The sequence below is a fragment of the Lissotriton helveticus genome, chromosome 5_1 (assembly GCF_964261635.1).
Source record: "Lissotriton helveticus chromosome 5_1, aLisHel1.1, whole genome shotgun sequence".
In the NCBI taxonomy this organism is placed as follows: domain Eukaryota; kingdom Metazoa; phylum Chordata; class Amphibia; order Caudata; family Salamandridae; genus Lissotriton; species Lissotriton helveticus.
In genome coordinates, this window is record NC_136065.1 from 435,904,069 (window position 1) to 435,916,837 (window position 12,769).

General features: G+C 41.1%; 1 protein-coding gene across 1 annotated transcript in view; it reads left to right on the top strand.

The window, feature by feature from the left end:
* The window catches only part of LRRC47 (leucine rich repeat containing 47), a 184,292-nt gene extending 173,058 nt beyond the window's left edge, over positions 1 to 11,234 (top strand). Inside the window, exon 7 of the mRNA XM_078642635.1 lies at positions 9,137 to 11,234. Coding sequence (XP_078498761.1) covers positions 9,137 to 9,376 — 240 coding nt within the window. The 3' untranslated portion in view covers positions 9,377 to 11,234. The remainder of the gene's footprint in view (positions 1 to 9,136) is intronic.
* The last annotated feature ends 1,535 nt before the right edge of the window (positions 11,235 to 12,769 follow it).

Genomic DNA, 12,769 nt, shown 5'->3' on the forward strand with positions numbered 1-12,769 from the left:
GCAATCTCGCCTTTCTGTGACATACTCAGATGCTCAGTGGGATCTCATTTTGGAAGGATTACATAAGGGTGTTCGAGAAGCTCGCCTTAAATTCAGTATTTTTAAAATTCTCCATGAATGGCACTGGTCCCCGGTCAAATTACATCGTGCTAAGTTACTTTCCCATTCTTTGTGCTGGAGATGTCCTGCTTCCAGTTGTGATATAACGCACATTATCTGTGAATGCCCTCGTACTAGATCATTTTGGCTTTTTGTGCGAAAGACTTTGGCTTCCTCCATGTCATTGCCTTTGCCCCTTACCTCTGCAAATATAATTTTACACGACTTTCGTGGCCTTCCAAAATTTACTAAACCACAGACTCGTCTCCTACATACTGCCCTAGCCACGGCAAAAATGTGTATATTGCGTCATTGGAAGTCCTCATTACCTCCTTCTCAGGAGGAATGGTTGGTGGCAATGATACAAACAGCTTCTTACGAACGTATAATTTATAATTTGCAGGATCAAGCTTCCATTTTTCTTCAAGTTTGGTCTCCATTCCTGGAAACCACAGTGGTTAATGACTCTGTTTCTTCTCCTTCTTTTACGGCTGCTCTTCCTTCTTAATTCCGTCTTAATTCCACCTTTTTCGCACCATGTTCATTCTCTTTTATTCCTCTCTCCTATGTTTCTTCTCACTCTTCTTGCTTCCATCTCATTTCACAGTTAGTTTTGTTGCTCTGGGACCCCCTTTTCCCTTTTTCTTTTCTTTTCCTCTTTCTTTTTCTCTTCCTCTCTTTCTTTCTTTTTCTCTTCTCGTTTTTCTTCCCTTTTTTCCTTAGTTTTGCCTTATGAATTCTAGAGGATTTGTTGTTTGTTTCCTTTGTTATATTTAATGAATCATTTCCTCATTTATGCTATGTCTCATTTTTTCCTCTGCATATGTATCTACATTTACGCTTTATCAAATTTTATTAATAAAAAATGTCAACACAAAAAAAATAAATACAGAGGCCGAGTTGGTTTAGATAGGCTCCTACCTTTGTGCTGCATCCATCCTGCCGTTGGTACTGTTGCCTTATGCCCGGAATGGCCCACATTTGATCGTCCAGTGAAGTTAGGGAAGAGGAGTCCAAGCCTGTCTCCATTAGATTTGTATTGAAGTCTCCCATTATTAGCCACATGTCGTTGGGAAAGTTAGAGAAGAGGTCTCTCACTGCAGGGAGCATTTTGCTCAGGGTTGCCTCCTGCTTGGTTATAGAAGGATGTAAGTAAATGCAGCCAAAGATCATTTGTTGTTTCGAGTTGCAATCTTCTGATTGCTGGGACTGAGTTTTAAGGAAAATGTAGTCACTGTGCCCTTCACAGAGTAAGGAAACCTGTAAGGCCAGGTTGTTCTCCACAGAGATTTACACCCCTCCTGATGTGTGGTCACCTGCTTGGGATGCTATTGCATAGGTTTCATAGACGGTGCAGTCCTCCCAGGGGATAGTTTGCAAGGACCAAGTTTCTTGTAGATCGATGATGCTTTATCTCTTCAAGTGGGAGGCTGTTCTCCTTTCAGCTTTTTCATTGGTTAGTCCTCGAATGTTCCAGGAACAAATTTTAAGGTGGTAAGCAGCATCCTTATTAGCTTTATTTTCAGCCGAGGAGCTAGGTGTTTCACCATAGACAAAGCCAATAAATCCCAAAGTGAGACCTTTTGATGTTCTCAACGCATGTTTTAGTTTTCAATTTCAACCATATACCACAAAAAGAACAATTAAAAAATGAAAGCAAGCCTGCTAATTCTAAACTTGGTATCAAAATGCATGCTGTACACAGTTTTAAATGACAAAAAATTGAAAATGTCCTCTAATTGTAAAGCAGCAGTATGGATGATTCCTAGCCGGCAGGTGTACTTAGAACAGGTATACAAACCTATATTTGTTTTAATGCACATCTCAGGATAATATTAGCCTTATTTACACAAAGAACAGTACTATTGACTTTGTTTTATTATAACCTGAAGACGTGGTTTAAAAGCACTGGAATGTCTCAAACAAATAAAGTGTATTTAAACAAGCATACCATTTTCTGCACATCACAAGTCTAGCTGCATTAATGAAATATTGCCAGACACAACGATGCTGCGGAGGTTAACGGTACTGGGTATCTGCTAAATTAATACAACAAACATGTCTCTCATATTTCACATATGTGCAGTATGTGGTGTCGTGATAAGTGAGAGACTTGTTCCTTGGAGAATTAAATTGAATGAGCATTGGCAAAGCCAATAGGTCTCGACCACGGGCGAGCTATTGGCTATGCCATTCAGATGGGGGGGGGTGTTAGTCAACATTAATAGTGGATGGCACCAAAAAAGCAAAAGAAAAAATAAGCTTTTCAGTGTTTTTTTGCAATCTTTGCTCTAAATTCGATGAAGCAATACAGCTAGCTCATAAAGTCCGAAGCATTCGAATTTAGTGCTGGCTCTGGGCACTGAGGCCACCGAGCTATGTTACCCTGCTATGGAATGAAAATGGAGGGGAAAAATAGGATACAGGGGGTACCGTTGCTGTCTTTTGAATGGGTTCTTTTGTCCACTGCAGGACACCTGAAGGCTTGGACAAACTGCTCTGATGTCTTGTGATATCCTCTGGGTAGGAAGAAAGAAAGACTGTTTTTTGCTGTAATTACAATCACAGTAAAAACATACCTTGATCATGCTTACCTCCCACTGGCCAGTGCATTCCCCGGCATGACACAAAACAGATGGCTGCGACTTCTCACTCACACAGCACTTTGGAATGTATGGCCATGTTAGGGTAAACTCTGCTATTGCAAGAAGAAGCACAAGGTTTTCTAGCTTTACAGACGAAACACTAACACAGAAAAAAAATACATAATTTTAATAGCTTTCAAAAGCCATAACACACAATAAACAGAAATAAAAATAATAGCTTTAAAAAGGTGACACATGCTACCTTGCAGACACATGCAAAAATAATGCTTTACAGACAACACACGAACACAGAAAGCAACTAAATATTGCATACAGAAAGCAAAATAATTATAACAAGAGGTTTTAAAGGTTAACAGATGACACACGGACAAAGGCTAGGCTTCCAGAAACACTTTCAGAAAGCAAAGTGAAAAATAGTGTCAAAAACGAATCTACAAACAAAAAAGTGTAGGCTACAAGTAATTGGGCCATGCTCTGTGAGAGGGAACAAGATACAAAAAGTAGGGACATTTGTAGGAGAATGACCGTATACGTATACAAGCAAGGATTTACAAATGATGCTCGGAATAACAAATAAAAGGCAATGGTATTGCTGTAAGCCCACTGAGTGTATACTACACGTCTCGAAGAGACCGAGCATGCGCTGTCTAGGCGAGACCTAAAAATGAGATGGGATTGGGGCTGACTGGGGCCCTAGATAGCCATGAACTTAGGGAGCTCCTGTGACTGTCTCATTGAATGTGCCATTCTGGGGTTGTCTGGACCTGCCCACCTGATATTGGAGAGTGGTGGTGACACAGAGTGTCGAATTTGGAAGTTTGGGACCAGTGGAATACCAAAAGGCGGTTCCTCCTTCCTCAACCGCCTAGTTGAAATCGGAGATGAAAGTCACTAGTTGAAATGGATGTGGCTTAATGATTTATAGCGGGCCTTTGCTCAGTGGTTGTTGCACAGTATTATGTATTTTCTTTCAACATTATAGGTACTGTGAATTGTTGATAAATAGATGTAGCCATGAAACAAACAAAAAAGGATAAAGTAAGAAAAAAGTATTGACAAAGTATTGGCCTGCAAGCCCTGGCACTGATATGCAATTTTTTAAGTGGATGAGCATATATAATCAGGCAAAATGCTTTCACTCATACTGCTAGAGACAGCGGCTGTAGTGTGCTGATTAATTTCCCCTTGCTTTATTGTGGTGTACAGAAGTAAAATGTGAATGAAAGTTGAACAGACAAATAATTATATAGAACTGACAGGAATCCCCCTATATAGATATATATTTTTAATTTAGTACGTTTTTTTGATTACATGAGGTTGGCGCGACAGATAAAGCTGGCTCTAGGCCGGATCCAAAAAGACTGAATACTAGCTATAACTGGAGAAGATGAACAACACAACAAGGTTCACCAACATTTGTTGTACTCAGAACCTTAGAATACCTTTATCATGATGGCACTACTTTTTATTTCAACACTTTTCTTTTTAACTTAACCTATATAGAGACGTAAACTTTATGTGGTCTTCATCACTTTCAAAGTAAACTAAAGTGAGAGCCTAATCATTTATTGTTTTATATTTTTTGTTTTGCAGAGTTTAAACAGCTACAGTGCATTTGTTTTTATATTCTTTCTTTTACAATCAAAATTAAGTTATTTGTACAGTTGGATTTGCACTGAGGGACGCAGCTGGAGATATAGATGTATTTTTTGATCCGTTTGTTCTGAGATACTTGAGACATTTATATGTTCGAGATTGGAGGAGGAGTAGTTTCATGGATGGGGAACTCGACCTGTTTTGTTCGCAGTAGTCATTGAGGTAAAATTTATGGTGGAGGAGAACTTGTTTGAGTAATGTTTATATCTTTGAACTGAACAATACTGGTAACCAATGTAAAGCTCGTTGGGCTTGCTCACTGGTTTAAACCACTAGGCTGCACAGTGCCTAGCAGCTCAAGATGGACTGTTCGCATGAGAAACAGGATAGATACTAATTTGAATAAGGCAGGTCTCTGTGTAAAGTGGCGCAGTGGCCTAAAAATTATGGTTTCGAATTTTACCCAGGGGGATAGTGATATTGGTTATTTGTAAACATTTGTTCCTTTACCTTTCTTGTATTTGATGCTTTCCAGACACAGCCTTTGTGTAGAGAGATGGTTCTCACAGCCGACAGCACTGGGGTTGCCTCCAAACTGGAAAGGCTCAAACATGGGTGCATTGAAGTGTGAGGTTTCTGCACCTGGCTATCATCAGCCTCTCTGAAGCAGTAATCAGAGATAGACAACATGGCAGACCTCCCATAAAATCCTCCTTGCCTTGTGCATCAGAAACTGCAGTCCTACCCCACAAACTTATGATCAACCAAATGACAGTGCTTTGGAAGATCCAATCAGCAACTACTTCCTACGAAACGTTTTTATGGAATTTCTAAATGTAGCCCTGTCTCCATCCTCCTCACTTCTGTACCTGGATCTCCATCCTTCAGCCACAGAAAAGCATATTGCACAGAAAGAGGTGGTGGCTGCATACTGTGGTTTGAGATTGAGATTCCAGTATGAGTAGGAGTATGTGCCGTGTTAAGTATTGGCATCGAAAATGGATCCTACTGGCTTCATCTCTGACTTCCTCACATTATCTACTAATGCACACATTTAGCATGCACACAGGATGTCTATGTAAAGTACTGGGCATTCACATGAACGCAGAACTTTGCACAAGCAATGCCGCCTGGCCTCACTGTTAGTGACACAGATGAAAAAGGTCTACCAATCTCAAAACACTCTATGCTGTCACAATGTATGTGCAGTACCCAAGCCAATGGGCAGTAGTCCTCTGTCAAATATGAGGGCATATTTGATGCACCCCTCCAGGTCATTGGACAAGTCCAGGACCTCACATATTCGGGGACAACCCGGTCTGTTCACTTAGTGTGATGGTTAGGGTCACAATAAAAGGGTACCAGATACACAATCGGGCACTCAGGGCAGGAAAACAAGCCATCTTACCATGTAGGGAGCATTCTTGTTGCAACAGTAGTCATACATTTATAACGGGAAAATAAAACTACAAGCAGCAGACTGCAAAGAAGAAACCAGCTGTACTGGGGCAGACCCCCCACCTGAGACCTCTTCTGATCTCACCCCATCCCCAAGGATGTCAAATGTATAGGAATCCCTGGCACTGAATTTTACATGGGGTGTTTATAGGTGCAGCCATGCATATCAATGGTTTTCTCCAGTCTGTGTAGATAAGAGATATCACTTCAGTCTAATATTCATAAATTTTTTTGTGTGTGCAAGACCCATCAACACACACATTGTTGCGAAGAGTTTCTGTGTTATGAATAACACATGCAGTCTGGCCAGGCTTTTATGAAATGACTTATCATGCTTGGATTACTAACGCTATGTTTATAATGTTAAAAGTGAAACGTCAAGTCACAGCTCGCATCATGGTCTTGGGTAAACAAGGGTAGAGCTTCTAAAGGTATCACGTGACACGAAGTTTACTTGACAGTCATCCATTCAGCAGCATTACAAACGTCATTCACTTACTCAGAACAGCAGCAATGCTATCTGCCCCATTCACAACTGTTCAAATTATGCTGAACAGTCCTGAAAGAGAAACACACAACCACACCATACCACCCCCTGATCCATATTGTATGCCTGCATGGCGTGTTTCCCTATCACTCTCAGGAGGGTTAAAGCGCATGCATGGGCCAGGTGAGCCATACATTAAACGCGTTCAATAGTGGTGACAGCAATGCGACCTACTGTAACACACTCTGGCAGCAGCACTGCAAGCAGCTCTAACACACTCTGGCAACCGCACTGAACATTTGAGTGTAGCTCTTTCAGTTCAAAACATAACTGTTGGTTTACTTGCCCGTCCAGCTAGGGATAACTTGGTGGGTGATAGTTATGTTTCCAGGATGATTTATTTCTGTAATGAGATTTCGTTTTTTCTATGAAATGATAATTTACATTGCACAGCAGGTATTAGTTTCACTCCGAGCAATAGCTCTACTCTATAACATATTAGGTGGTTTTGCGACAGGGGATCCTAAAGCCAGTTTTACAATACACTACAGGTCAAATATCGCTGCAGCGCAGCCCCTACCTGCAGTCGCAATGTACCTGCTTGCAGCCACCGGCTGAGTGCCCACACTGCTTCTGCGCAGGTTGTGAGGTCCACTCTGTGGATCAGATCGTTCAAGCTCCCTCTCCCATCCATGTTATGCACTGCTACAGATGGACAAATACCAGGTGTGAAGGCAGGGCAGCGCAGTGCTTCTCAGCCCTAGACTGATGGTGAGGTACAATTAACTAAATACAGAGGCGGACGGAACAGCATGTGTGACGTGAGAGCGGTTTTATACTTACCCAAATGACTGTTTTCAGCCAACATACAGGTTATGCTCTCAAGTTATGTGGCACCAAGGCAATTGGATTATCCAAACCAGCTGTCACACTCCCTTAGTGTAGCTAGAAATCCTGCAGTAAGGCAGGCTCAACACTGTAGGCCTAAGAGGAGCTGCAGTAGCAGCCAGTGCAAACCGAACCGGGCACCTCACACCACAGGGCCCTGGTGCCACTTCACCGTCTGCACCACTGCTAGCCTTGCCCCACCATGGTTCAGTGCCACTAGAGGCAGAGCTTTGGGTGGTGGCACAAACCGTTTACATGGGGGGCAAAGCATGACCATAAAGACGACCGTTTTCATATTGGTAGAAGTAATGGTAGTTGGACTGTTTTTAAGTGCTCAAATAAGAAGTGTTGAACTCAGCTGGCAAAGCCCCTCCTTTGGAGATAGCTGCTTAGTTAGGACCATCATCTGTCTCCTGTAACTGGGATATGTCAGCCCTTGTACTGTATTGCATTGTAGTCCCTTTACTATTGACCCTTCAGCCTTCCCCTCCAGGTCCGAACTTTACCAAACAAGGGGGCAGATTAGGATACCGGTTTTTCCGTATCCTCCGGGCCGGCGGAAGCCTCCGCCGGCCCGGAGGATACGGAAAAACCGCAGCGGACCCACCAAAGACCCACCGCCACATTAGGATGGCTGGTGGGTCCAGGTTTACGTCCGCCCAAACGCGGCGGAAAAGCCCTAATATGGTGGCGGTGTCTCTCAGACACCGCTAGCCATATTAGGATGCCCAAAAAGAAATGCTTTTCCACGGCGGGCTTTCCGCCGTGGAAAGGCATACGGAGCTTCACTGCGGGGGCCCGTTGCGGGCCCCCTGGGAGAAGGGGGGTGGGGAGTGCACGTGTACCTATGGTACCCCCCTGCATTTGTATGCAGTAATCGGCAGGCACCGCGCGGTGCCTGACGCTTTCTGCATACAAATGCAATGTATGCATTTTTAACATTGCGCCGGGTGCAGCATGAAGCTGCACCCGCCGCAATGTTAAAAATAGAGGATGTGACCGCCAGGGTGGCGGTCACATCCTAATTGGAGAGGAGGGAACTCCGCAGGCCATGCAGGTTCCCTCCTCCTCGATGGTCGCGGACGGACTCAAGTCCGTCCGCGATCATAAGGAGCCCCATGGTGAGGAGTTTATTTAATTGGAAAAGCCTTGCCTTACTCGGTGATGCTAATAGCATATACTGTAGGGTGATATAAGATAAAGAGCTCTCTTTTAAGGCCCTTAAGGCTCACGGCCTACTTGCATTCCATACCTTTATTTTTCCTCTCAACCTTTCTGAAAATTCCGTTTCTTTTAATAAGTGAGTATTTATCATGGCCCCATTTTGATGCCCCTCACTTACAAACGCTGTTTATCGATATTTACCTGATTATGCACACTAGTTGTTCCGAATTTTTAAAGAGCCATTGATGGGTACGTCTCCAGAATGTTGGCACTTTTGGCTTTTCATGGTGCGAGCATCTTGACTCCTATCAGATCCAGTTGACTCTCAAATTTGTCAATTAATCTTCCATTCAGCTCTTGCCTAAAATGAAATTAGTTTGCTCTGATTTACTAAGTTGTCTGTCAGGAGATCAGCCTTCATTTACTTTGTGAAATGTGCGTACATGTTTGGTGTATATCCTGTCATTCCAAGGCCTCAAAGCCTAAATTATTTGCGTTTTGTAAATTTATTGTTAATTGACATTCCAAAGCTAGTCCTTGTTTGAATAGTTTTTACTTAAGGGTACCGATGCTGTGCTTAAATCCTGTCTTCCAATAAAGTAATGGAAACCCTACCTTTATAAAACACCGGTTAGTGTTTTGGCCTCACTGTCTCTTTGCAATTGGTTGCTCTTGTATTTGTCAAACAGAGTTTACCTTTTTCACTTGCATAACGCTCTTCAACTAGAATACCAGTGAGAGGAATTTGTTATTTATTTTGTTATATCTGTTGATCATCGATCAAAATTACATGCCAGCTATTTGTGAATAAAAACATTATGCAATATTATGTTTCCAGAAAATGGCAGAGCTCCACAAATTTGCCTTGGAGAACAAGGAGGAAGAAGTAATATCTGACCCTGAGACAGAGGCTCTCTGTGGACCGATCGGCTCTTCGTTCTATAAAACTTCAGAAACGTTAAACAGCACACAACTTGTAGTCGAGCAAGTTCGAATCGTGGACGACGAGGACAAACTAAAGGTCATATACCCTTCCAAGACGGACCTTAACATGAACGTTTTAAAAGTAATTCGCTGATCTCGGCAAGCAGTGCAAACTGTCTAAAATGTTGGTTCTGCAATATTGTACGACGAACTGCAAATGCTGGCAAAAGCTTTAGAGAAGTATTTTTTTAATGGAAGCCATTTTTCCTATTTTTCAGGCTGTAATTGATGAAAAGTTAATTTATTTTTGGTTTGCAAAAAGTCTGACAATTCTTAAAATTTATAATTCTAAATCCGTTTTGGAAGCAGGCGTTAGGAAACTGGGAAATCAACCTGCACATCATCCTTTTTATAAAGTCTAATATACTTTTCTCTTCGTTCTTCCTCCCATTTAGCTTTCTTTCAGTCTGTCGCTAGACTCTCTCACTACTCTGCTGTTTTCTCTGTTCCCCTAATTTCTTTCTTGAATTTTTCCTCTTCTGTCCCTCTCCCACTCACGTATTACCCTTATCTTCCATCTCCTTACTCCTCTTTCTCTTCTTCACTATGAATCTGTCTATTCCCCTACCAAAACCACTTTTGCATTTCTCTCTTATTAATGGTAGTCGTCATTTTTGTTTAATCTCTTTGCCTCTCTTTTTTTCCTCGCCCGACCGTGTCACCAACTCCGTCTCTACCATTCATCTTTCTTTCTTAATCTTTCTCCAAGTTAATCATGACAACTATTTTCCACAAACAGAAAAACAACAATGACTATTTCTGACGCTTCCTATGAAAAGACCAAATTAAAATCAATGGCATACTGAATTTACTCCGAATTATTGTACATTTATGAGGACAATAATTGATTCACATTTGGAAATGTTCCTCTTTTTCAGAGAATCCTACTAAACATAGGGCTCTGACACATTAGCAGACTAGAAAGGCATGCTTTCTAGGACCCCTTTTTTTCAAATTTGAAGTTAATGGGCACATAAGGTATACTCCTCAAATATCTACAAATGCTGAAACCAACGTAAAAGATGTGTACGTGTCCTTTTTTTTAACAAAAGTTTAAGTTAAGTGTGAATTGACAAAAAAGTCACCTTGGCGAAGTTGAAAGGTAGGTGAAAAGGTTACATATTGCCTTTTTTATGTTTTTGTTTATAAATTGGTACTACGGCTTAAGATAGATCAACACATTCAAATAAACTCCTGATTCTGTTGACATGTGCATTTGTAGGATGTATGTTCCTTTCCGTGGCTAGGGTACGTGAAGAACACTTAAGAAATTGTAGATTTTTTCTCTCAAACTGATTATTTTGTCTGCAACTATTTCTGTTTGTATCCAGCAGTGGCTCAAAGTATAAAAACGTTATCAATAGTTTGTATTATTTTCTCTCATTTTAACAGCCTAGGATGTAGGTGCAATGTTTGATGGTGGTCTTTCAGTGTTTTTATCACATTAAAATCCATTAGAGAGTTTGATGTTTACTCCTTCGTCTGCACCATATTTACAGATTGTTGCTGTTCTCGTCTTCTTTTCTTCTTCTAGTTATACATGTGTGTACAGACTCAATACTGCTGTTTCTTTCTCTGGCTGTGTTTGAGACACTACCTTTACGATACGCAATACTAAAGCACTGTTGAGGTTTAACCACAGCGAGATTTTCTTTTGGCCTGCTGTGCCTTGTGCCTTGTGAAATTTTCGTTAATTAAACCATATTTAAATGAGTAAGTAGAAACCGATTGAAGAGATGATTATAAACTTAAGCTCTTGACTTATTTTTCCCCAAAAGTAAATATTTGTACTGCAGATATCTGCGGTTTCTCCTGTTCTCGTCTAGTTCCTAAGAGAAGTAACACTGAAGCTGCAAAATGTATTGATGCCTACAAAAAAAAGTGGTTTTGTGAACTGTACCTTTTGTCAGAGTTGAAGACATCTTATAATAAATGCTGCAGTTGGTAACTAAGTCCTTTCTTTTGTTTGTTCCTTTGTCTTGTGTCAAACTTTAACAGCTTAGCTCCATAATCATCTGTGTTTATCATTGTACATAATGATGACAAAATTCCAACAACAAAAAACTGGAAGCTTCCAAAGGTCACTCTTAAGAACAGTGCTGTTGATAATGAATATTACTTTAGTATGCATTACAAACTTAGTAGTCTTCTGTGTTAACTGTTAGTACCCACCACTGTTGGTTTCAGAAAAAAGTGTACGAAAGTGAGAGTTTGTGTCAGTCTCAAAGAGTGCCCGGGGTTGGAGAAACTTAATGAGGAGATTAGAACCCCGAGAAAGGTTTTGATTTCACTCTTCTGGGCAAAGCGGGTTCTCCTTATTAAGATTAAAGTTTTTGAATATATTATATTAAGCCGCACGTGGTAGCTATGGAAATGTACATCTACTGTAAAATACTAAAATACTGACTACTGCAAAAAATCTATATTAAGGAAAGGGAATAATGTTAATGATGTAACAGTTGGGAGATGCTAATGTACGAATCATGTGTAAGTGAAGATAGCTATGTGTCCTCCCAGTAGTTAGGTGTGTTTGGCAAATATTAACACCAAATAACTGTTATCTACGCTGTCAGTTAATCATAAGCTGTCCAGAAGAGAAGAAGGAATAGACAGTGATGTGATGTGAAGGGTTGAATGGAAAATTAAAAAAAGGTATAGAATTAAAAGGCATATAGTATCTCAAAGGTCGTTTCAGCAGTCTACTATTCAGAAGTAATTGTAATATTTGGTATTTATTACCAAGTATAAGGACCAAGGAGGATTCTTACAAATGTGATTTCTTATAATTTAAGAAACCTCTGGTAACACCATAGGGTTCATTTACATTTTATGAACTGGATAGCCACGCTTAGTGCCTGATTCTGATGCGGATTGGAAAGCTTCCCGACTGAATCGGTTTGGAAATGGTTTCCAACCCACTCGGATAGGGAGAATCCGACGGAGTACAATGCATCCGGATGCTTCCAGATACGATTTGGTTGGACTCCTATTGACTTCAATGGGAGCATATGTTCCTAACCGCATCATAATTGGGCCCTGGGTTGTTCCCGATCCAATTTGAAAGGAGCAAATTCCATTAGGAGGCCTTCCTAACCGCATCAAAATCAGGCCCTAGGTGGGAATGCTTTCCTAACCGCATCAGAATCAGACCCTTAGTGTCTAGTTGTTGCATGAATCCTGTGAACATATTTTAAACAACAGCTGAGGGAAGTCAAAGCAAATGACAGCTCTTCGGAAGATGTATGCTTGCTCGGAACTCTTCCGAGCAATCCCTTTTGGTAGGTGCCAGCATGCAGATAGCTGTGTACACTTCCATACGTGTGCATGAGCAAATCAAAGGTAAATGTGTTCAAGGCATTATAACTTCCAGATTCCTACTCGTTGTGTATGGGCTACTTTTCCAAAACGCACCACCTTCAGACTGCCACAGTGTTGATTTTTTTATATTAATATGGAACAGTCACAAAGTTGGGAAAATCTGAGCTGG